General features: G+C 52.4%; 1 protein-coding gene across 6 annotated transcripts in view; it reads right to left on the bottom strand.

Annotated features, from left to right (window-relative positions):
* Positions 1 to 24,395, bottom strand: part of CASZ1 (castor zinc finger 1) — a 108,244-nt gene that overhangs the window by 21,878 nt on the left and 61,971 nt on the right. For 5 of the 6 annotated variants that reach the window (XM_078379212.1, XM_072977541.2, XM_072977540.2 and 2 more), the window contains exons 3-7: positions 18,635 to 19,493; positions 14,164 to 14,232; positions 6,961 to 7,051; positions 3,966 to 4,130; positions 524 to 696 (exon numbers count right to left, since the gene is read on the bottom strand). In XM_078379212.1, coding sequence (XP_078235338.1) covers positions 524 to 696; positions 3,966 to 4,130; positions 6,961 to 7,051; positions 14,164 to 14,232; positions 18,635 to 19,493 — 1,357 coding nt within the window. The remainder of the gene's footprint in view (positions 1 to 523; positions 697 to 3,965; positions 4,131 to 6,960; positions 7,052 to 14,163; positions 14,233 to 18,634; positions 19,494 to 24,395) is intronic. The other variant, XM_072977538.2, reaches the window with a different exon arrangement.

Genomic DNA, 24,395 nt, shown 5'->3' with positions numbered 1-24,395 from the left:
TCGCTCCGTATTCCCTGCGTCCGCCTTGCCCTTCCAGGTTTCTCCTACAGCCACCCAGCGCAGATGACACGCAGGGCGGTTCCACCTTGAATGGCGGTGGCTCTCTGGCTTTTCAGACAGGGGAGTTCCCCAGTTCTCCCGGGAACGTAACAGGAATCGGTCTCCTCTAGGAATACATTCCCGTCTGACCATTCTCAGAGGAGAAAGTGCAGTCTAGGGGAAATCCTGGGTTAAGTCACATGTCCTTTCTGCTGCATGCAGGCCAGAGAATCAATTGATAAAGATGACAACTGTGAACTCGCCAAGTTCTCAGTGGACTCAAGTCCACCCAGTTAGCTGTGGGTGATCCAGCGGCTGTGCGTGGATTGAAAAAGGGCAAATGTTTGTCTGAAATCCCAGTGGCTTTGAACATGGTTTTCGCTTTCTACGTCCTCCCCAGCCCCTGCTGGGGGATCGTAAGGTGAACTCTGCGAACGGAGGGACCTGCCTGATCCTGGCTCTTTTGGTTTGGCCTGGAGCTCACCTGCAATGGAAGTGAGTGGTCTTCTGCCCGTAGAACTGGCAGTCCACAGTGCCGCAGTCTTCGGTGGCCCGGAACCGCTGGAACCCATCGTTGATGAGTTGCGTGTTCTTCTTGTGGAAGTTTTCATGGGTCATTACGTCGGAAGTGCTTGTATAGACTTTGTTACAGCCCACCTGATGGAAAAGATGTGGGGGGGGGAGTAAACGGGAGAAAGAGTGACATCAGCTGACCCGAGAGGAGAAGGGAGGAATCACTTGGACTGTGATGCGTCGGGAACAATGCTACCACCTGAAATTCCACTACCTGGCAAAGGGATCTGCTTTGGGTCTAGAAGGTGAGGGGCGAGGGACCTCTGGGCCCCAACTCTCTTTGCCTTTATAGCTCCCATCAGCGCCACCCAGCAGGGGGGGACAGCAAGGGATTATGGGAGTTGTAGTCCAGCAACATGAGGAGAGCCCAAGGTTCCCCACCGTGACAGAGACAGAAACGCAGGAAGGAGGACCGGGAAGCTGACTTTTTGCAGGCGACATAGTTTGTCCATTGAGCATTCAGACTGACAGCTGCTCTCCAGGGTCCTAAGCAGAGAAAGTCGTTCCCATCACCAGCGGCTCAAGAGCTTTGTGAATTGGAAATGCGGGCAATTGAACCCAAGACCTTCTGCGTTCAAAGGTGACAGCTCCTCACAGAACTATAGCTCTTTCCCCCAAAGTGCAAAAACATCTGATACAAATTCTGTGCGGAAACCAGAAGGGACAGATCTAAAAATATGGATCCTTTGCTCAAAGGAGAGATGTTGACAGGCCAGGCTATGAACCATGGGATCTGTCCGATCCCTCGTGATCGACGGGACCGAAGCGGGTAGCCCAGCTGGGTAACCCACACAAGCCACGGACAGAATGGAAGGTCTGAACAGGGACTGGTGCCATTTGAAGGGTCCTGTGGAACAGGGGAAGGTCGTAGAGAAGTTCTCACCTCGCCTGGTTCCTCCTGCTCGGGGGCCACAGGCATTGGGGCCACCTGAACAAATAGGTTGGGGAAACAAATGCCCGCTTCCCCGCCTCCATGTCGTCACTTGCTTTATTTTAAGCCTGTACTCCTATGGCTTGACGGAGGTGGAATGCTGAAGACCTGCCTCCCCTCCCAGCTCCCCGTCACTGTTCCCGGGCAAAGTGAGCGAATTTGCCATATTGAGTAAAATTCCAGTGGAAATCTGACAACGCCGTCATGCCCGCCGGGAGCGCTTCTTGCCTTCCCACCTCCTCCTGCGCATCGTGTGCCAATGCCTGCACCATCTCAGAAGTGAAGCAAACTAAAACATCGCTCCCACGCCCCTCTGCTCCCCACCTCCTCCGCTCCCCGTTCAACTTGGGCTGATTCAGAGAGGCCAGATCAAAACATCTGACAAACACCCAGAAATGGGGAGAAGGGGTGGGGTGGGGACGAAAAGCGGCAGGGAGGGATCTGAAGCTTTTTCCCAATAGAACAAGGGCCTCTTCCCACCCTGACACCTTGACAGAAGACAGGCCCTGTGTGGTGTTAAAAGAAAAAAAAATTAAACAAAAACTCCCTGTGAATAATTTGCAACCGGGCTCTTTGTGTTAAAGCAGAAAAATGTCCATTTATATAAACAACTAACTGAATTTTGTCCATGCCAATTATGGACATTGGGGGGGCGGTTTGAGGGCTCTCACGAGGCCGGTGGCACAAATAGTGCCGTTTAAGAGATATTTGTTCTCATTGGGAATCCGGGAGGCTCCGACCCCTTTCTTCTTAACATGGGCATTGGCTTTGGAAACATTTCTCAAAGTTTCTTTGCCTTTGGAAGGAGCTTTCCCCCTTGCCAGTGCACCTGTCACGACACAGAGGACCCTGTTTGACTGATGTGCCCAAGCTGACGTGAGATATTGGCCTGTGGGCTTTTTTGGGGGGGGGGGTGCTCCTTGTCTTCCGCTGCACCTGCTGAGAGCAAACCACGGAACAGATCCAATGTTGGCCTAAGACTGTGAACTGCTGGGGGGGGGGGGATTGATGGCCTTGAGGGCCAGAAGAGAAGCTCGCCTGCCACCACCAAGCTTCTTTGTGAGGGACCCTAGAAGGTTCCACAGGTATCCATCCAAGCTTTGGGAAAAACACATGTTCTGCTGAAAATGGGAGGATAAAGGAAGTCAGCCTGTCCTCCCACCGAGAGATCTAAGCCATTCAAGGGAGATTGGAGAGGAAGAGTCTTCCCAGAAGTCATCAACCGATGCAAATGGCAGTCTTGTGGCATCCGGCAGTCCCCCTCCATACCAAGGACTCAGCTCCATGGCTACAGCAGCCTTCAGAGCAACGGCCCGGCTAACGGACGGCATTCCTGATAGCCTTTGCCCAAAGAAAGCCAGCCTAGCCTCTTGGGCGTTTCAAGAGCCCCCTCCTAAATGATTGGCTATTGGAATTTCCCACTGGATAATCCTCATAATCTTAGGTGGGGGGGGGCGGCAGAAGGAAGGGGGGCAGAGAGCCTCTTTCTTTCTTTCTTTCTTTCTTTCTTTCTTTCTTTCTTTCTTTCTTTCTTTCTTTTCTTTCTTTCTTTCTTTCTTTCTTTCTTTCTTTCATTCTTTTGATACTGGGCTGCTATCAATATTTCACAAAGGGACAAACCTGAAGCTAAAGGGCAGCCAATGCATCGGGAGGTGATCCTCTGTTGTCTGTCAACTGAAAGCCGGGCAGTTCTGACAGCCTGGCTTGAGGAAGGGGCACCCTGGAGAGAGGGGGCCAGAGGTGGGCCCTTCTGGATCTCCCCCAAAGGAGCTGCCCAGAGGAGTCGCGGTGCGTGTTGACGCTGTGGGCTGGGTGGAGTGGGGTGGGGATGAAAGGACAAACAACAGCTCTCCCTTCCAGATCATGCTCCATTGTCTACACCTAGGAAGAGGTCTGGGTCTGTTCTGTGTTGCTTACCAAGGAGCAGGGAAGACCTACATGCTTGGTGTTGAATTTCTTAAAGGTCTCCGCTCAAGAGAAAGGAACATTTCACTCCAAAAGGCACGAGCCATTGACAAATCCCAGCTTCGTTTCATTCCTGCCTGAGTGGATGTTCTGTCCTTGGTGCTCATCCCAAAGACGGCCCCTTTGGGGTCCTTGCCCCTCCATGTGCCTCTGGTATCTACCGGCTCTTGCTGCATGAGCATCCTCTCACAACCTCAATGCTTGCATCCCGTTATAATTTCTCCCCACATGTCTACTCTGCAGGGCTGTGCTGAAGATGCTGAGACCTGAACATTCTTCAAGATGGCCTTTCCTTCCTGAAGCTCCCCTCCTGTCCTTACTTTGCCCCTTCCTCGGCTAGCTGCAGGCCATGCCACTCCTCGCAGGTCAAGGTGGCTCCACTGAAGTGTCTCCAAGCCCCCCCACCCCCCGCTTCGGCCAGCCATGGGCAAGGGGGCAAGCCGCTCAGCACCATTACCTGCATGCAGTGGTAGTGTGTGCTTTTCCCGTTCAGGTGGCAGCCGTGATAGTAAACACTGCAGTCGTCCAGAGGGCTGAAACGCATGAAGCCATGCTGAAGGGAATTGTCGCGCTTCTTGTGCATGTTGTAATGCCGGATCACATCTTGCTTACTTGTGAATCTCTGGTGGGGAGAGGGAGAATGAAAGGATGAGGGGTGCGAGCAGCGGGCAGGACGGGGCACTGTCTGGCCTCAGCAACCCAACCGTTGCTGAGCTATTTAAGGAAGCCATAAAGGTCTGCTAACAAGCACGGCTGCTGTTCCTGAGCAACTGAACGAGGGTGGCGGCTGGAGCAAAAGAGAGCAGCTTTTAAGCCAGGCTTAAGATCTAGCCAAGGTAAGGCTTGCTCTGACATTTCCAAAATGGTAAATGGAAGAACAGATCCGTTATCAGTGGACTTGTAAGAGAGGGGAATCACCGTTCTTGGCTGTGCCTGCAAGAAGACCTGTGCCTTCAGACAACCTGTTTGGGTGCAGAGAAGAGGGGGTTCTGCCCAAAACACAAAACACCTCTGACTTCTTTTCCTTCCAGATAAAAGAGACACCCTGGCCTCTTCCTCTTCCTTGGGGATTTACACAGGAGGGCCAAAACAGACCCACAGGTGGATTTCCCTAAGATATTGCTACCATAGGAATACCTGTTGCCCGCCTCCAGTCATTTGCAAATGCTTTTTAGGGGATGCGCGCCTGCACACACACACATGGCACACACACACACACACAGAGGCCACACCTTATGTCAGCGTTTATAAAAATCAGCCTGAATCTTTCCACCTCTTGGGATCAGGCCCTCCCCTTGCTGGTCGGACCACTCATGGAGGCCTGTGGTGAGAGGTCTGTCCTCTGTTTTGCAAGACGCCTGCCTGGCAATGAGCTGCCTCCCCAGAGTGGTGCCTCCCCACGGGTGCCAAAGGGTCAATCGCCCACTGCCCTGATCCGACGGAGAGAAACCCGCAGCCTGCCAGGACTGGCAGTGCTGAACCCGCTTTCTCTGCTGCTCCTGCAGCCTCCCGGAGTTGGCAGGTGCTGGAGCCGCCGCCGTTCCTAGGATTCCCCACGTCTCCTCCAAGGCTCCGAGGCCCAAACCACAAGAACAGCCGGAGAGTCACACTTTCCCGGACTTGAGCGCAGGGTAAACAAACACAGCATGTGACCAGGAACTGGCTTGACCATCCTGCTCTGGCAGCTCTCCCGGCAACTGCAAACTGGCCTGTGCTCCTTGCGCCTGCCTTGGCACGGCCATCCTCCTTCACGTGCCCCCCCCTCGCCAGCACCCACCCGCTCGCTTGCTCGCTCCCAAGCCGTGCTGCAAGGCTGGCTTCTCTTCCTGGGTGCTTGTCCAGCGAACATCCCTCAGCTAGTTAGGCTGAAGAGGAGTAGGATCAGCATGTATGTGGGGGGGGGGGGGGACAGGGGCCTTTCAAATGGCAGCCCCTGGCTTAAGGTTTCCAGTTCTCTGTGCCCTCGTGGGAAGCAGATTCTCCCTGCGTGTAGGGCGAGATTGCCCTCACCCCAGTGGGGTGCTAGCCTGCAGAGTGGTGCTAAGGCAAAGGCCTCACAATACTCTCTTTCTCTCTCAGACACACGTACACAGAGAAAGATCTGTTGCAATCCCCGCACAGCACATGAAGACCACAGGCCAATTCATACGACTGGTTATCGGGGGTCAGAGGCACGACTGCCATCCCATGCAGGAGGAGTGTTCCTGCATTTTCCACACCTTGCAGACGACTGCCCTGAGCCTGCCCGAAAACCTTAGCAAGAGGCCCTTCGAGAGGAGGGTGCGTCACAGAACAAGCGCCTCTCAAAATCATCTTCATTTTTTGCAGCAGGTGGAGTCACAAGCGGGGTGTGTGTGCTTGTGTGTTGCCAGACATGGACTGTCTAACGGTTGGCCCATCAAAGTCCTGCACGGTTTACTTTGACGGACAAATGTTCTCCAGAGTAGGGGTGGATTTCACAGCTGCTACTCTCACATGTAAGAAGATGACCATAAAAAGGCTCCCCCCTCAGTTGGGTGAGTTTAAGAGAGTTTTCATGTCCTTTTGGCATTTTCAGAATTTATTATTATTATTTGTAAAATTCACGAAAATTCGCTTTTGTGCAAAACTTTGCATTTTGTACAAAAGCTTTAAGTTTGCACACAAACAGTACAAGGTATTTTTGCACAACACACAAGGCTGTCTTCCAAAACAACAACCACAACAACCACCACCCTGTTTGTTTGTTCCCCTAACGTCGACAGTGATTTTTTTTAAAAAAAGAGCTGATCTTTTTACGCTTCGGAAAAGACCAAACCCTATTCCTGGGATGAGAAACCTTAGCTTCTAGTAAGCTAGAACTGACTCTGTCCAAGACCCTCACTTCAGGGTCTTGGACAGAAAAAGAAAGAACCTCTTCCTGCTGTTCTTTTAACCGGATTAAATTTTCAGGATATACTTAACAGACAGGCCGAGATGGGCAGAGGTCCCTTCCCAGAATCCGCCACTCTCCACCAAGGCCCACCCCGCCAGGGCTTGACCATTGGCTTCAAGGTTTTCCCCGTCTCGTTACTGGCAGGAAATTTAAACTGAAAGTGCATGGCCCGTAGGCCAAGTACGGATGTATTCTATGAGTTATTGCCCTGCTTGGAACATTTCCATGTTTTGACCATGGTCCCCGGAATGGGCAGTGGCTGTACTTGCTGGGCGATTTGGGGTCTTATCATCCCACGCCACCCCCAAAGAGGAAGCCAATTCCAGCTTGGGTGAGTGGGTGGGTCTCTATGCCATTACCAAGCCAGACAACCAGTTCACTTTAACTCTTGGCGGCCTCCCCTTCTTGGGCATGGCTCTTCTGAGTATCAGACTGTGCCGGGTTGTTTTAGACCCTTTTAGCAAGAGATTCGGGGGGACGGATGGCCCTCCCTGCCCTCCCCACGTGTTTCTTTTTTGTATGGCTCATTTTTTTTTACCTGATAGTTACACTCTGGATCAAGGCAGTGATAATGCTCGCGGTACTGGTACGCACAGTGTATGTGACCGCAGTGCTGGCTTCCAGAAAACCTGAAAAAGAGATGGAGAAAGAAAGAGAAACTGTGAAGGAAAGGAGGCATGTTGGTGCAAAGGTCTTTCCCCCCAGCCCCTGTTTTCCTAATTAGACATACGTTTGTTTCAAGCCAGGCTCAGGTGCCTTCGTGCAGAGCATGGAAAAGTTACTTTGTTGGACTTCTAAATCCCCAAAGACTCTGTTCATAAACTAAGACTAGCTATCCTAAATTCCACACTAAGGGCAGAGTTGGTAAATTCCACATGGCTTCCTGTACAAAAAAAGCCCTATTGGAAGCTAGGGTTATTTGGCATGTTATTTTTAAAAAACTAGATTCTTCAAAGCCTACACATTCTCTAAGGAAACATTGCAGAGACCGACGCACAAACTGAAACACAACTCCACATCAGCACGTGCTCTTTCCTGAATTTTGTCGTTTTCCAGTTAAAATGGGCACAGTGATGTGCACAGTAAGAGAACGTCCTCAAAGCTGGTGACAACAACACTTCCAAGGCCTTCTGCCAGGGGAGACCCCTTGTCCACATGGGCATCTTGGGCGGACACAGACAGGTTGGTTTGGAAAAGGCTAGAATGGCTAGAAAAGTTTGTGCGGACTAAAGGAAATTTTAGAAGCGGATGCGGCATGGGACGAAACATACGTAGGGTTGGAAAAATAAGTAACAAAGCAACCCAACAGATTTTACCAGTGCTGAGGACAGGGGCAAAAGAGACTCAGATGAGACAGAGGCGAGACGACGAAAAAGGATCTTGACTCACTGCAGTCCACCAGCCACCCCTGGAAGGGCAGAAGGTACAACCAGGATACAGCTGAGCTTGGAAAAGCCAGCCATCAGGCGCATGATTTTCAAGGAGCATATTGCTTCATAATTCTGAAGTGATGGAAGACATTTGAAAAGGGACTCTGAGGGGGAAACATTCAGAACCAAAGTGCCATCTGCTTCAAGGCTCCAAATGCCAGGCAATGCCGCTGCCTACCTTCCCAGAGCCCTGTGGGAGATGGCATCAAAGCAGAACCATAAAGGTAAGGTGGAAGTGAGAGTTTGGGCCTAAAGAAGGGGCGCAGGAGAGACAGTGGGAAGCACCCAAGGAAGAGGAGGTCCACGGCACCAACCGCCAGGTTTCCAGGAGATGGAAAGCGTGTGTGTGTGTGTGTGTGTGTGTCAGACAGAGGAGATAGGCATTGCTAAAAAATTTAACTGCCTCTTTGTCTCGCATTCACCATGAGAGCAGATGTCACCAGAAGGCATGCCCCTCTCCCAGGGGAGGGAATGGAAGAGGAAAAAGTGCTGCTGGAAATCAAGACTCCACCAGAGCAGGTGACTTAAGAAACCTGAGCTGCAGCAGCAGGAAAATAAATGCGTCTTGTGTATGTAGCAAACCAAAAAGTAAACCAGAAAAACCTCACCTTTGGAAGTAGGGTGAAATATTCCAATCAGGAACAAGAGAGTCTGGAGGGACACAGAAAGCCCACGGCCACCCTAACACCAAAAACCCAGTTTCTGTTTCATGGATGGAACTGGCTTTAAGCCAAGCGACGCACCTGAGCTCCATCCAACCAGTCTTGGGGGAAAGGTGGCAAGGATGGTCTCAAACTCATTTTAAACCAAGGTTTAATCAGTGGCAATGTTTTGATTCCCTTTGGATCACATTGCTTTTGGAGGAAGAACAAAGAGATGTTCAACGTATGGGTTTATTTCTTCAGATTCCAACGGTCATTCGGTTGAAATCTCCTGCAGCCCTTGGCAGAAGAGCGGATCCCAAACCCTGCCAGGATCTGCAGTCCAGCCATATCTGGAGACACACGCTTTTCACTCACCCCTGCTAGAAATGCAATAAAAGCTAGGAATGACCTTTGTATTCCTAGCTTCTCCATCTTGCTCCCATAGCTTGGTCGCTTTCCTGTCCTCCAGCATGTTCTCCTTCCAGCAAAACACAGACCCTTTGCCTTACTCCGGAGGGATCCTAAGGGGACCACCCATTTTTCCTCTCGACTTGACATCGAGGCCTGCCGTGACTACTGTGTGGCGAGCATCTTTCCCCCTTTGCTCTGAGACCAGCCATGCAGCAAGAGAGTTAGCGCAAAGACACTAACACAGAACAAGGCCCAGGGCTAAGCAACTGAGCAAGGCGTGAAGAGAGACAGCGCTGGCCCCCAAATGCCTGTTGGTGGCACTAAACAATCCGGGGCAGAGATGCCCGCCCAGCCCACGGCACGAGAAAAGGTCCTTTCGCATACGCGAGTGGCAGGATAGTCAGGCGACATTCTTCCTGGACCGAACAAGGGACAGCCCAGCCCGTTGGCTGGAGCAGAGAGGCTGGCAGGCCGGACAAGAGTGCCTCGCCCCCTAATTTGGCAGCAAAGAACGGCCTGCCATTTCATGCCACAAAGGAAGGGGCCGCATCCATGGCAGCAGCGGCGGCGCTAGGAGGAGGCCTCAGGCCCCAAGGGAGGAGGGCAGCGGAACCTCCTCCGACCCACCCACCCCCTTCGTTAATAGGTTTCCAGAGGGTCTTCTCTCTCCCCCTCCTCTCCTTTTTCTCTCTGCTTTTCCTGACACTTGAAACAGTTCAAACTTATTAATTTTTAAAGGGCAGCATCTGTTTAGCTGCTCAAAACAACAAAGCTTACACACACTGCACACTTACCGACACGTGCGGGCAGGCACACCTGCTCATCTCGCACACCACTGCCCCCCTCCCTTAAAACCCCCGCCCTTCCTCATTTACAAGGATGCAAAATACCATCTCTTGGGTACTCCAAGGCACACCGGCGGCCAAGGCACACAATTAAATCCATTGTTCGGGATGGTTTGTGCCAAGCACTTCCGAGTGTTTACGCTGCAAACTTTGGAAATGAGATTTAAAAAAAAAAAAGAATGACACCAAAACCCACCCTCTGCAGAGATCGGATGGGTGGTGAGGTTTAGGGTTTCCTTACAAGTGCAAACTGGCATAAACCTCTCTGGAGAGGCATGTGGGAGCGGAGGGACGGGCGCACGTGGCCAGCTGGGTTGCCCTGCCCGTGTGCTGTGCGCCCACCTTTGCCACCCGGAGCTAAAACTCCACAGCAATGGCACCGATTTGGAGGTGGAAGGTGTGTGTGTGTTGGGGTGTATGTGTGTATGTGTGTGTGTGAGGGCAGAGGATCAACACAAGCACACGGTAGCAGCCAATTCCCTTCACAGTTCCTTCCTCGGGGGGGGGGGGCTTTTGCCTCGTTTTAAAGGAACGGGACCCATTAAGGGCAGGCAAAGGGCTGATGCTCGGCTGCAGCTTCCCTTCATTCTTCCCCACTTGTTACGCTGCCCAGGGATGATGGGACCTGCAGTCTAACCACATCCAGGTGGTTAATCCAAGAGTCAAACTTGAATCACCGGTATGGTAAGGGATGGGTTTGCTTTTGAAATCTTGACTGTCGGTTCCACCTCTCTCCCTAGCAAACTTTCGCCTAGGAGAGAGGAACCTCAAGCCAGCAAGGCGACACCAGGCCACAGAGGTTTCTCATCGAAGCCACTGGGGGTTTTTTTGGTGTTTTTTTTGTTTTTTGAGCAAGGCCCTGTCTCTCAAATTCCCGTCCTCTACCAGCTGCACACCTGCACCCACACCCACCTGAGGGTCAACGTTCAGCAGGGTGATCCTTGGCTAGCATTCCTATGAAGGACACCCAGCTTCCTTTGGGTAACGCCAGCAGTGGACGGGCTGGCTGAGTCACTCGGCTGGCTGGAACTCCGGAGAGCCGCTGTAGGGTCAGACAAGGCAAGCGCCTCGCTGGGTATGAAGGCACTTGCGATGTTCCTACCGACCAAGCCTCTTGAGATCTTGGAGTCCTTCTGAGGGCTAAATCTCCCTAACCTGAGCCGAGGGCTGCCTCACCTATAGTGGGCTGGAGATGAACCCAGATTCTTTCCGCTGCAAGAGGTCCTCGGCTTCAGCTCAGAGAACCACACGGAGCAAAGACGCAGACTGACCTCGGCGTGAGGGGTCTCAAAGGCCATAGAGACCCCGGATGGGGCTGGACCCAGCCACCACCTTAGGCCCTCAAAGGCTGAGCTGCCCAAGCAAAAGGCATTTGGGCGACAGCTCGTGGCTTTTATCCGGAAAGAAATGAGTTCTATTGATTTTTTTAAAAACTGTCTGCTCTCTCAGCCATTCGGGTCTCGCTATAAAAGCTGTTGTTGAACAATATTTAGAGAACTAGGATCTACATTATTAAATAAATAAAAATTAAAGGAAGAAAAACCACATGCCTAGGCACAAGTCAATGGATTTATTTATAAATGTTTCCTACTCAAGAGTGACTGACAACCATTTGAAAATCAAGAATATTGATATATATTGATAATAAGGCAATTGAATTTTCTTTTTTAAAAAAAGAGAAAGATAAAATATGGTTATTCAAAATTCATGACTCACTAGCTTTTTCCTGCTGCAGCCAGAATAGAAATCCCCTCTTTGATCACAAAGGTCTCCTCAACGTGGCCAGTATATAGAGGGGCTTTTGACAGAGTGGATGAAGGCCACACTCCACAGTGCTCAGGGTGGACTAATTCCACTATTCTTGCTCTGTTATGGGTGTGCTTGGCTGTGTCTCTGATTTCTTAGGATTCTGATTTGTGGTTTCGGAAGCCGCTGCATGCAAATGAACTGTGCTTTGCAGCCCAAGTAACTGCCGTAGGTCACTGAGCTCTGCTTTGCAGCTTGCAAAATGCCTGCATGGCAGCAGTCTCTGCTTTGCTGCCTGGAAAGCAGGCACACAGAATTCAGCTGTGCTTTGCATGCCCAAATACCCTGACAGTGCTATTCTGGGAAGAACAAGCGACAAAACCCCCAAATGGGGTAATACTCAAGCACAGATGGGTGCGCCCAGGCCTCAAAGAGATGCCCTCTGCTACATCCCATTCTGGTGGCGAGGGCTGCTGCTGAGAGAGACTCCGATAAATAAATACTAATAAAAATAATAAACACAGAAGTCAGCATGCTTAGTGAGTGTTTACATACTCATCATTACTCTGTAATGATAATATGCGCAATGGCGAAAGAAAGACAAAAACAACCCAACAACCAACAACCCACTACCTCAATTACAAGGGATGGAGGAAGAGAGAAGAAAGGAATGGAAATAAGTATTGAAGCAAGATTTGCAGAAGATGCCTGTGCTGGGGCAATAATAATAATAATAATAATAATAATAATAATAATAATAATAATAATAATAATAATAATAATAATAATAATAATAATAATAATAATAATAATAATAATAATAATAATAATAATAATAATAATAAAGAGCAGAACCGAATACACCTCCAAGCTGAGAGAGATGCTAGACTTTGCTACGTATGCCTTCTGTGCCCCATGAACCAGACTCAATGACGGTCCATCTCAATGGCAGCCCATCAGGGAGTTGCCCCAATTGTGGTGCTTGTGGGAGAATATGTTGGCTGTTGGGATTATTCAGAGACAGGAAATACTACTTTCTGAACTGTAACTCTTATACTATCCCAATCAGTGTGGCCGCTGGACAGGCTGGTGGCTTCTGCTGTCCAAAAAAGTAGCTCTGGTTGAGTCCAAAAAATAATAACAACTCTTCCCAGAAGGCGTGACCCGTCTCCTGCCAGTCCTTCACAACTACCTCTCCCACACCCTGTGCTTCGGCGAACAGAAAAGAACTATTATAAAATAAAATAAAAAGTCACACTTCTTTATTCAAAATCATGCAACCTGTGGCCCTTGTCTTAATATCAAAAGCCCTGTTCCAATAATTAGTTCTGAATGCCTGTGGAGATAATTAATTTCCTAACACTAGGAATCTGGGGCCCCCTCTCAGCCCAATCAGCAGCTGGAGGCTGGCTGGCAGCTGCCAACGCCAGGCCAGACCTCACCATCATTCCCAAGGGGTTCATGCTGCTGCCAACACACACACACACACACACACACCAGTTACTCTCCTTAGGGACCTTGGTAATGATCCCTCGAGCTTCACTATGCTGGCAATGCCATCTCTCCATTGGGGAAAAATAAATCGTTGCTAATTTGCATGTACAAAGGCATTCTAACGTGTCCAGATAGGAGAAAGGTTGACCGACCATTCCAGGCGGAGAGGCAAACAAAGCCTGGCAGGGCGCTCCCTCTCGGTCTCCCTTTCCCCCTCCCAGGGTGCTGAATCAAAGGACATGTCGAAGGCAGAGCCTTCCAGGCTGTCACAGGACACCTGTAGGAGAGCTCACAGGAACGTACACGGCTGTCTGATGAGCTGCCGACCAAAATCCTCTTGGATTTACACAGGGCCCATCAGAAAGAATGGAACGGGTGGGTCTCGGTGGTGCCGGCTATTGGTGGTGCTGGCCATCAGTTGCCAATTCGGTCACATGCCTGGGTGCTCAACAGATGGCAAGAAAATGGCAACCACCGCTTGCAGGATCCTCCTTGTGCAGGATCCTGGCAACCGGAGGCCAAAGCCTCCTACCCAGGAAGCAATCTTATACCTACTCAGACAACTGGCCCATCTATCCAGTTCTGTCTGCTCTGACTGGCAGCAGCTCTTGAGGGTACCGGATAGAAACGCGGGGGATTGAAACTTGGACCCTCTGTGGACACAGCGGGTGCCCTAATGCAGAGTGGTCCTGCCAGGTCTCTGTCTAGTCTAGTCCTGCCTGCTCTGGCCGGCAGCACCCCTCCAGGGTCTGGCTCAGAGAGGGGTCCCCCAACCTCAAGGGGAGTTGCCAGAGGGGGCGTCTGGGGCCTTCTTTGACCCTAGCAAGGGTTCGGGTTCCCTGCACAAAGCAACTGGGCCGATGCCTTCTAAAGGTCAAGACAGTCTTCCACAAAATGGGAGGGGAAGAGGGGGGGAAAGAGAGATTTTGGAAAAGATGGGGTGGAATTCGAGCAGGACGGATGGTGCTGGTGGCAGCAGCAGCGGGGAGGTCAGTGTGGATGTCAGAGAGAAATGGAAAGACTCAGTTGCTATGACTGGTTGTTTTACATTTCACCCAGACAGACAGACAGACAGAGACCCCCACCCCTTCCCCGTGCACAGCGCTGGCTCGCAGCCCCCTCCACCCCACCCCCAAGAAACCCAAGGGGTGGGGTGGGGAAATCAGCCTACCTGGCAATATATTTCTGGTAAATATTTACATCTTCGGTGACAGCTGGTTTGTCAGTGGTTAATCCGTTCCTAATGAGAAACACACACAGGGCAGAGATGGTTAGCGCAAGGCGGTGTCAGGATACACTCCAGAGCCCCTCTTCTCTCTCTCTCTCTCCTCTCTCTCCTGTGAAAAGTTTGCATTCAGGGATAACAGCAGGCCCAGAGCTGAGCGGGTTTCTTCTACTTCCTAGCGGCGGCTGCTGCTGCTGCCCCCACTGCCGGCAGGTAGCGCCTCCTTCCCAGTTCCTTCCTCCTCCCACAAACCCTGTCTTCCCAGGGGAAGGCCCCCTGGCCGCTGGAGAGCCCGCCCGGATGGTGAAGGGCGCGTCTACATGTCTCCCACGGGACACTTGTAGAAATGTGCAGCCCCTGACACACCAAGACGACACACGCAATGAACCTGGCCAGCCGACTGAAGGTGGATAAAGGAAAGGTTCGGAGATGGGACGGATCCTTCAAACGCAAAGGCTTAAGGGACCGAGTCTGGCCTCAGTGGCCAATCCTGCTTCCCGTCTTGCACAGTGGAATGCTTTCTGTCGGGAGGGTAAATGAAACCAGGGCTCAAGACATTCCCTTCCTCAGCTGGTGATGGAGCTGTCGCCAGCCTTTGCCTTCCTCTGCAGCCCTCACAGGGGCTCCGTGCCCTTTCTCGGCTGGAGGCGCCTGACCTTGGCCTTCCTTCACTGGGTCCCTCCAGATGGCTGGACAGCAACACCCATCATCCCTGCTAGCATTCTGGTTGGGGATAACGGCAGCTGCCACCCCAACCATGGGTGAGAAGGGCCCACTTGGAGACAGCTACCCGAGGCTGATGGTGCAGCACCATGGAGCACCGTGTCTGAGAGAGGGGCGGCCACAGAAAGGGGTCCCCCGAGGACATGTGGTGGTGGTGGGGTGGTGGTGGGGGAAGCCCTTCCTGCTTGAGGAGCCCAACCTCCACTTCTAAGGCAGCCTCTCCTGGAAGGATGCCTGTGATGGACAAGTCAGTAACCACCCCTGTCCATCAGGAGCCATTGGCTGTACAGAAAAGGCGGGACTAAGGAAATATAAGAAGAATGGATGACAGTTAAAGAGCAGTTCGAGAGGATTTCAGTGACAGTCAGGGATGAAGTGAGGGATATGGGATGGAGAAAAGAAGTTTAAGAAGTTAGGGCCGGTCTTGTGTTAGAGAAGAATAGGGAGATAAGGAACAAGATAAGAAATGAATAAATACCTTGAGTAACATGATTATACATAAGCAAATATAAATGTTATCAAAGCACAGTTGATTGAATGAATAACATAAGACCACCCATGATTAACTTTATATGATTTACTTATGAACACTTAAATAAACATTGTTTTATTGAATAACACTGATTTAAGAGTCATATTTGATGTAGTGAGGAGTGAACTCATCTGGTGGCAGCGGAAAAGGGTTGAAAAATAAATGTCACAACCGAAAGTGATCCTGGGTTGGGTGGAAGAACAAACGGGGGAACTGAGGGTGTGTGACAGGTGGGATTTCTGCTGGGCGACGACAGTGCCGCCCACCCAACCCATGCCTGGGTCATCGAGGGGGTTGGGGGCAGGCAGGCAGGAAGCGGGGCAGACGCTGCTCACGCCTCTTCGAGGCCTTCCTTGCAGAAGGGAAACGGGACCCTTTCTAGGTGACGCTGGTCTCCTACTTTTCCTCCACGGGGCCTGCATCTCTCCCAGGTGGCTGCCTATGGAGGGGGGGTGTCAAGCAGAAGGAAAAGGCAACGGGGCCCAAGGTCACGCGGTGAGCTTCGTGGCTGAGCGGGGGACTCGGGCGTCTCCACCTCCCAAGCGGCCCCCGATCCCGCCGCCCTCTGACCACGACACCACAGCAGTTCTTGGCGGAGGAAATCACTGCCTGCCTGCTCATCCCACGGCCTGCTGGCCGGCCGCCAGAGCAAGGCGTCCTTGGCTCTTCAAAGCCCTCGTGGGGATTCTTGCTCAAATTCGCAGCACAGAAGAAAGCGCGGAGAAGCACGGCACAAAAGCCATCCATCGCAGCCTTTCTCCTTTCCCCTCCACCCGCCCGACACACACACACACACACACACGCACGCACACACCCCGGCTGCCCACCGCCATCATGCCGAGGAAGTCTTGCGGGCAGAGCAGAGAGTGCACCTGAGGTTCATCCCCAACCGCGGTGGCGGAAAGAGAGAGCGTGAGAGAATGGAAGGCAGGAAGGAAACTCAGCGAAGAATGTGATTAAGAGCACACGCATGCAGGCGCACGCGCGCGCACACACACACACAAGCCAAATGTGTGGGCAGTCCCACATCTGGCTGTCCTTGACACACTCTGAGCTGATTCACGGCCTGACTTTTTTTTTAATCAACAATCTCAAGGTGTCTCACAGCTGGCTTGTGCGGTGAAGTGGCTGCCTGAGAAACCTGGCAGGCAACCAGGTGGATTTGCAGCCTGGGAGGAACACCCTGCGATAGGACACTCACCTCGGCCAGGTAACGGAGGGAGCCGGCCGCTGGGCTGAGCACCCACCTGCCATGCATCCCGGGGGGGGGGGGGAGAGGACTATTTTTCATTCCTTGGAGCAGCTTCCGCCCTATCGGCCATCTTGTCACACCATGGGAGGAGGGGGCTTGTGACCCGCAGATTTAGAGTTGGGAAATGTAACTTTTGGGGAATGACTACTCCCACGTAACCCTCCCAATCCATCCAGTCAGACTTCAGCCCCTGTCCCCCCCCCCCCAAAGTAATTCTGTGGCTGATCTGCAAAAGCATTCGCTCTAGCCAGCAGTGAGTCCAGCATGATCTGGAGGGCTAGGTCCTGGCCCTTCACCTTTCCCAGTGTTCGAGCCCCTTCTGGTAGCCCTCTCCACACACCCCGCCCCCAATTACTTAACAAGGGAAAATACTGGAGAAGCCGAAGAAACCATGCTGCAAACGTGAGGCTGAGCTCGGGACCCTCATGGTCACCAGGAGCAACAGCAACCCCCCCCCTTTGCCACCGCCATCCCAAGACAGACAGGAAAAATCAGTGGACACACGGTGGACACACCAGTCCTGACGTCCATCGTTCGGACCGTTGCCTAGCTATTAACCAACTCAGCCTCAAAGTCTTCCCAAGGGCAGCCCTGAAAGAACCTCGGAGCTTCCCCACCACAAGCCCCGTCCGAGTGCGTCGGCCCACAACCGCCTTCTCCCCGGCTGAGAGATTTCTCCTCCCAACAAAGCGTGGCTCGCTCTGACTGGCAGTGCCTTGCTGGGGACTCAGTAGAGAGACTCTTTCCATGATTTTTGCCTCCCACCCTGTTCCAACCAGGAGATGCCGAACCCTTCTGCACGGGGGAAGCAGGTGCTTTACTGCTCAGATCCTGCCCTGCTTCCATTGGGATGCCCTGAACAGCATCAGGAAGAGCCAGCTTGTCCCCGCCTCCACATTAGTTGAGTAAGTCCAGGCGGAAGAGGCTGGCTGAGGTGCCTTGGAGTAGCCTTCGTAGACCTGATAAAACAGGGCCATGTTGGGGGCCTGTGGGTTGACAGTCAGGGAAGAGGGGCCGCTCGTGGTGGATCCGGGTGGGGGGGACACCTTTAAGCCTGTCGGCCTCCAGATCACAGAAAAGCAGCGACTGCACTCCAGTCACATGGCGCGCTGGACTACTGCTCCCTTCCACTCCGACTACGCTGTCTGTTGTTGATGGGGACCATGGTACTGAAGGGCACTGGGGGGGGGGGCTGGCCAAAGCACACCAATGCTGAGGCTGCTGCTGTTATTTGCCTGTGATGTTAATTCCTCTGGGTTGTTACAATCCTCTCTTCCTGCCTGATTCATTCTCTGAGCACCACTCCTGGGACAGGATTGGGCTGAACTGGCATGACTGAGTCCGACCGAGTGCCACTTGCTGACAGTCCTGGACTTCTCCTGCCTCCTCAGCCTTCTTGCCCAAACCAGGCCAATGACGTCAGGTTTGATGTCCCTGTCCCTGAGTTCTGGCCATTGCCTTTGGCATCTTGAGACCCCGGGATCCATGCTCTTAAAAAAGGCCCATTCCCGGCCTTAACATCTATGCTCCAGCTGGACTTGAGCGCTCTGGGACAGCGAGACACCCAAGTTGGCAAGAATTTCTTTGAAAATGTGGTCCCTGCGAAGGACAAGGTCCTCGGGTACACCTTGGGTTTCTGGGACTGCCGTGAACAATAAATGCAAGAGGGCCTGTGAAGAGTCCCAGTAAAACTCCAGACCCAAGGAGCAGGTGCCCGACCCCCAACAGTTGCTTCCAGCCCTCAGCTGCCCCTCTTTGTTCCAGAAGGGGAGCAGAGGCCTAGAGAAGGACAAGGGAAGAGCTCATGTCTAGCCCTCCCATCCCATGAAAGGCCTTCCCCCCCTTCCGAAGCTCCCTCCGTCCCCACCATTGGTGAAGGGAAATGCTGTGCTGAACAGGGATCCACTTACTTCACGGTGGAAACGGTTCCGGTCGTGATGGAGTCCGTTTTGGAGAATGTGGATTTCAGGTACTCTGGAGTGTTGAAGGACAGCGAGACGGCCGGCTCAGCTCCAGCCCCTGGAGTGGCGCTGGGGGTGCTGGGTAGTGGGGCGGGGGCCCCCAAGCTGGGTGCCGGCGCCTTGACCGGGGTGAGCTTCTGGATGTTGCGGACGTCGTACTTGGACGGGCGGCCCACTTTGCCTGTCTTGAAGGCGATGGCCCCTCCCATGTCTGGGCTGCCTTCGCCCGGCTTGAAGAGGTGCAAGTACTTGACGTTCTCCAGGTCGTACTTGGAGGCCTTCTTGTAGGTGTTGCCATTCTGCGGCCGGAGGCTCTCGCCCGTCTTCAGCTTCTGGATGAAGAAGTCGTACTTGGAGGCCCGGCTGATCAGCCCTTGCATCTGGGAACTGCTGGGGGAGGGCAGGGGCAAGATGGTGGCCTTTGTTTCCGGCAGGAGGGAGAGGTCGGGCGCCGGCAACCGGATCGGCTGGCCCAGCCCGAGGGGGGATTCTTTGCTGAGCTTGCTGGTCACCAGCTCTTCGGCCTTGGAGGGATGGAGAGGCCATGGCACCTGCTCCCCGGCTTTCAACTTGCGGATGTACTCCTCGTACTTGGAAAAACGGGCTCTCTTGGCCATGGCGTCCTCGCTGGTGAGGGTGGCGGCGACGGCGGTGGCGGCTGGGGTGGTATCTGAGGTAGCGGCATTCAGCTTCTCAAAGCTAATCTTGCGAGCCAGCTCGTCCCGCATGTTCTGGTCATCGTAGCCAAACATGCCCAGAAACTCGTTCATGGTGGTAGCGGCGTAGTCTCGTAGAGACGAGGCCTCCCCTGGGGAACGCAACGGAAAGGGAAAGAGAAATGGGTGAGTCGAGTGGGGAAAGGGTCCCCTTTTCCTCTCACGCTAGCAGTGGGGCTGGGCTGGGGCGGCTGCCTTGAGTGGCAGCGACGGGGGGGGGGAGAAACGGGACAGAACATGATCTACTGACGTTTGGCTCACTTGTGCGGTTTTACGACTCTTAAATTAATTTGTTTTTTAAAAAAGTAATTAATACTGGGGTAAAATAAAAAGAGTTCATCAATGCCAGGAAAATCAATTTCCTAAATGTTCTAGCCAATGGCTTTTCAGTACATTAAACAAAGTTTCATAAATGTCTCTGCACTCTCGCCTTGGCCTAATATGAAGAAAAAGTCATTTTACTGGAAGTGAGGCCGCTGCCGATATGCCAAAGGCGTCAGAGGCTCCCCTTGCCTCTGTGAGGATGGAAGCAGGGAGCGCAGGGTGAAAGCACCAAGCAAGGACGGGCCCGATCCCAGGAGCTCAGAGAATGGGAGAAAGATGGCAAAAGAAAACCACAGGAAGAGGCACCAGGATCAGAGCAAAAGGCCTCTCTATTCCGGCATTTTGCTCCCACAGGGACTAACCGGAGGCCTTGGGGAAGCCCAGAGGGAAGACACGGGAGCAACAGCACCCTCCCAATTATACTCCCCAGCAACTCATACAGAGATGCATGTTGGCTGTAATCCTATGGCAATAACACACAGCCCTTAGGACTAACAGCCACGGGTCACCCTATTCTCAGTGGATCTGGCTGATCCCTTTTTAAAGCCATCCTAGATGCTGGGCATCATTACCATGGAGGGTGAGGATGATACCATTTTCAGAAGCGATGCATAGTCTGGAGAAAGGAAAACGAGAGAAGTCTAAGGCTCCCCCCCCAGCTGTCCCTCCTCATACTGTAAGATTTCCCCCCACCTCCTCATATACAGAACCAGATTTGGGGGGGCACCTGATTAAAAGGGATTGGCAGCTGATCGGCAGGGATTGGAGCAGTAACAAAAGCAAAATGCTTCTTCATTCAACATACTACTAGCTTACGAAAATCTACTGTCTGGATGGGTTGATGGCCACTGGCCGAAGCAGCTTTCCAAAGGGCTTTAAGGCCAATAGCCAAAAGGGAGGGTCTACCTGCTGCTATTAGTTGTGCTAGGCTTCATGGAGCTTCTGCGAAGAGAGGCAGTCTATTTCTGTACATCTATTTATTGCTTTATTTATTTTCCCCAAATGTACATATTTTTTTCAAACGCATTTTTGCGGTCCCGAAAATTGCACCGCGAGTTCGGAAATGTATAGTTTGGTTAAAAACGGCATCCGGGCCTCTCTTGGTTTCTGGCAAGTGCAAATTGGGTCACTTCCCGTTACAAGGCAAACCCCAACGAATTGGGAAGAAATCAGGACAAGGCCGTATCGGATGGTCCTCAAAACAATACCAGTGCAGGAATAGGCGATACTTTTATTGGACCACTAAGAGAAAAAAAAAGAAACAATAAAGCGAGCTTTCGATGATCGTTCCTCTTCCTCGATCTGTAGCCCCAGTGAATTGGCCACCCAGTTCGAGGCAGATCTTTGTTCTGACCCAGCAGCAAAGCAGGTCTCAGGTCCCGCATTCGTAAAGGGTTTTGCTGATGTTTGCACCAGAGCAGATTAACAGAATGAACCGTCATCCGAGAACTGTGAAGCACGGAGGGACCCTCTGGACCATTGAGTCTAAACCCTGTCAAGGAGGCCCAGTGGGGGGAATCGAACTCCCAACCTCTGGCTCCAGAGCCAGCGACCTCAAACCCTGAGCTGTCCAGCAGTTCGTTAGTACTGTACGGAGGGTGAAGTATTTATTGGTTGTGGCCAAGAGGCATCAGATTCTGGTGAGAGAGCCTGAGTAAAGGCTCCCTCCCACAACAGGATCATAGATAAGTGCAAGAAGCTGTGGTTAAGCCCCCTCCCCTGCCCGAATCTACCAGAGGCTACATTTGTGCTGCTGCCATGCCGGCCAAATGGGGTGGCAAACCTGCAGTCTCTTTGAACACCACCAGAAAGGGCTCGTTTTCAAGGCGTTTTCAGTTTTGCTGCTCAGCTTCACCAGAAAAGTCCCTTAAGAATGAGTTTATGGGGGTGGGGGGGTGGTTTGAGCTCTTTCGGACTATTTTCCTCCCTGGTTTCCTGCCCAGTTTTGGCCATGGGGCAGGAGCTGTGAGAATGCAGCCCAGGGAGGGATTTTGGGGGGTGGGCAGATGGCTCCCCCAGATCTACAGAAGCTGCCCATCTCTGCCAGAGGACGAGGGCAAAGAGAGCGAGTGAGCAAGCATCTTTTCTTGGGCTGCTAACTCCTCAAACCCGGTCGTTTATTTTATGTTACTTAGATGAAGGGGGGAAGGAAAGAAAAAAGAGCAGAATTTTATCCTGGTCCAGAAATGGCCCCCTGAGGAGCCCTCTGAGGCAGTTTGCCTGGTCACCAAGAAGGACGGCCTGGAGGTCGCTTTATATCAGAGCAAAAGAGGAGATAAAGATCGTTCCGATGCGCCAGCCGGGCCTCCTTCAGGCTTCGGGCTGACACGGCGTTCCTTCTCTTGGGCCGCCTCTGGCTCCCACCTCCCCCCCCCCCGATTCCTCCCCACAGAGCGAGGATTTACTGTGGGCAAGAGAGTTCTTCAAGCCTCCCTCCTCATCTCCGCTAGCCATTTATTCTCCGCTCTCTGCGGAAGCTTCGGCTTGTCCGAGGCAAAGGGGGAAAAGATCGGGCACAGGGAGGCAGTGGGAACCGGGGGGGGGGGGGGACGACTCTGAAGTCCGTATTCCTGCTCCTTTGTTGTGCTTCAGTCGTTTTTTTAAAATGCATCCCTCCTAGAGGAAGATGTGGAAGCTCTTTGAAAATCCCCTTCAGTCCTCAGCCTCTCTAGCGAGGAATGGGGAAGAACCTCCACAGGAAGCCTGGGAGAGGACTGCCAGCCAGGGCAGGCAACTCTGAGCCAGAAGGACACACTGGTAGGACTTTGTCTCACGAGGAAGCCTCCTGCATTTTAACGCAAGCGCACTCTGCAAGTGGAAGGTGCCATGTTTAATCCTCACAATGCCAGAGACTGCTGTCCGTCAGTGCTCATAACAATGGGTTAGAGGGAGCAAAAGAGGTTTCCCACACTCCAACTTACACCTGCTCTTTATTCAGAACCAGGGGACTGGAGCCACATTCAGAAGAACCTTCTTGTAGCGGCAGAGGCCCCGTTCTGCATGCAGAAGACCCCAGGACCAAAATCTAGGGACAGTTTGGGATGAAACCCTGGACAGCTGTTGCTGCTGCCAGCCAGTGCCGGTTTGATGGAGCCAATGGACTGAGCCAGCATAAGGCTGCTCCCTGCGTTTCCATCAGCACATGTAGGGCTGTAGCTCAGTGGCAAGAGGACAAGCTTAGACCGACAGGCAGCCCCCATCCTTGATGCTTGCAGGAAGAGCAAGGAAGGAGTTGGTCAGCATCCTCATTAGTAGTGGGTGGGTTAGATAAGGCAGCCTGTCAAATGTGCTGCTAGACAAAGTGTAGACATGGTCTAGAGGGGCGGGGTATAAATTTAATAAATAAATAAAATAAATAAAGTGGAAGCAGAGCAGAACCTCTTTCTTGGCATGGATAACGTCTATGTTCTTTCTGGAAAGCTGAGAGCGTCTAGAAGGGGCAGGCCATAGCTTAAGGGAGAGTCAAACGGCCCTGGAGCGTTGGGGCAGGGGCATGGAGGAACGGAACGCCCGACGTTGGGCAATCGCAAAGGCAAAGAATGGAGGGGCCCTACGGAGCAGAGTCAGCCTCCTTCCTGGTTTGTCTTAAAGCAGGTTCACCATCTTGTTCGGGAATGCCATCTTCCCTTGTCCATGACTACTGGGAGGAACGGAGGTCCCCCTGTGCCACCTATTCCTCTCCAGGCCCCATGTGTTCCACATTTTGTGAGCGCCCACCCATGGAAAAAGTTCTTTCCAGTTTCAGCTCTTTAGTTCGCTGTCCTTCCCCAGCAGAGCCCAACAAAAGCAGTGAATCCTGCCCAGCTCTTAACAATGCCAGTCTAAGACTTCCCTGTTCTTGCTAAATTCGTCTTTCCCCACTTCTGCCTTTCCTTTTCCCTCAGACTATAAAGACAGCCCTTTGGCTTTCTGCTCCTCGCAAGCCACCCTCCGTCCCCAGGGCCCGGGACAGTGAAACCCCCTCCATGCCAAGAGAACATCGCAAAGAAGGGAACAAAACGGAGACGATCCGGAAGGGAAAGGAAGCGACAGCTGGTTTTAAGAGCTCCAGTGGAAAGAAAAGGAGACGTTAGAGAGATTTTTGTACAGGTGTCCTTGCACCGAGGAATCCCATTGTGAGGCCGTGCAAAGGCTCAGCACCCCAAGCAATAACAAACACAGGATTCCTCGGTGCAGCGTTCTAGGTTTGAAGCACTTTGGAGTCCCTCCGGGCTTTGGGATCTCTTGCAGAATTTTTTTCCCCAGTGTTGTCCTCGTCCTTGGTGGACAGGAGCAAAAGGAACCCCCTCCTTGCTCCAATCCTGCCACCTGTCCATTTGTGGGCATTGCCAAAGAGCAGAGATCCCCCGCGCGCATGCGCGCATACACTCAGAGCGGCTCTCCTGTCACAAAGGAATTAGCAAAAGGGGGGAAAGAAAGGAAAAGGAAAAGCACAGGCGCGGACACACATCACCCAAAGGGGGCTAAAAATAGCCCAGAGCAACATACTATATATGGAAGGGAAAGCAAAACAGCCCAAATGGAGCATCAGCCCTCAATGCGGGGGACAGGGAGGGGGGCCCTCACAAAGACAGATTTTCCCCCCTCCTCCTTCTATTCTGAATGGAAAAATGGATTAAGAAGAATTGGGAGTTGGATGTGGCCCCAAAGGGAACCAGGGAAAGGGTTAA

Source organism: Pogona vitticeps, chromosome 7 (genome assembly GCF_051106095.1).
Source record: "Pogona vitticeps strain Pit_001003342236 chromosome 7, PviZW2.1, whole genome shotgun sequence".
Classification (NCBI taxonomy): Eukaryota; Metazoa; Chordata; class Lepidosauria; order Squamata; family Agamidae; genus Pogona; species Pogona vitticeps.
The sequence above is the reverse complement of the archived record's forward strand: the minus strand, read 5'-3'. Positions and strand labels throughout refer to the sequence as shown.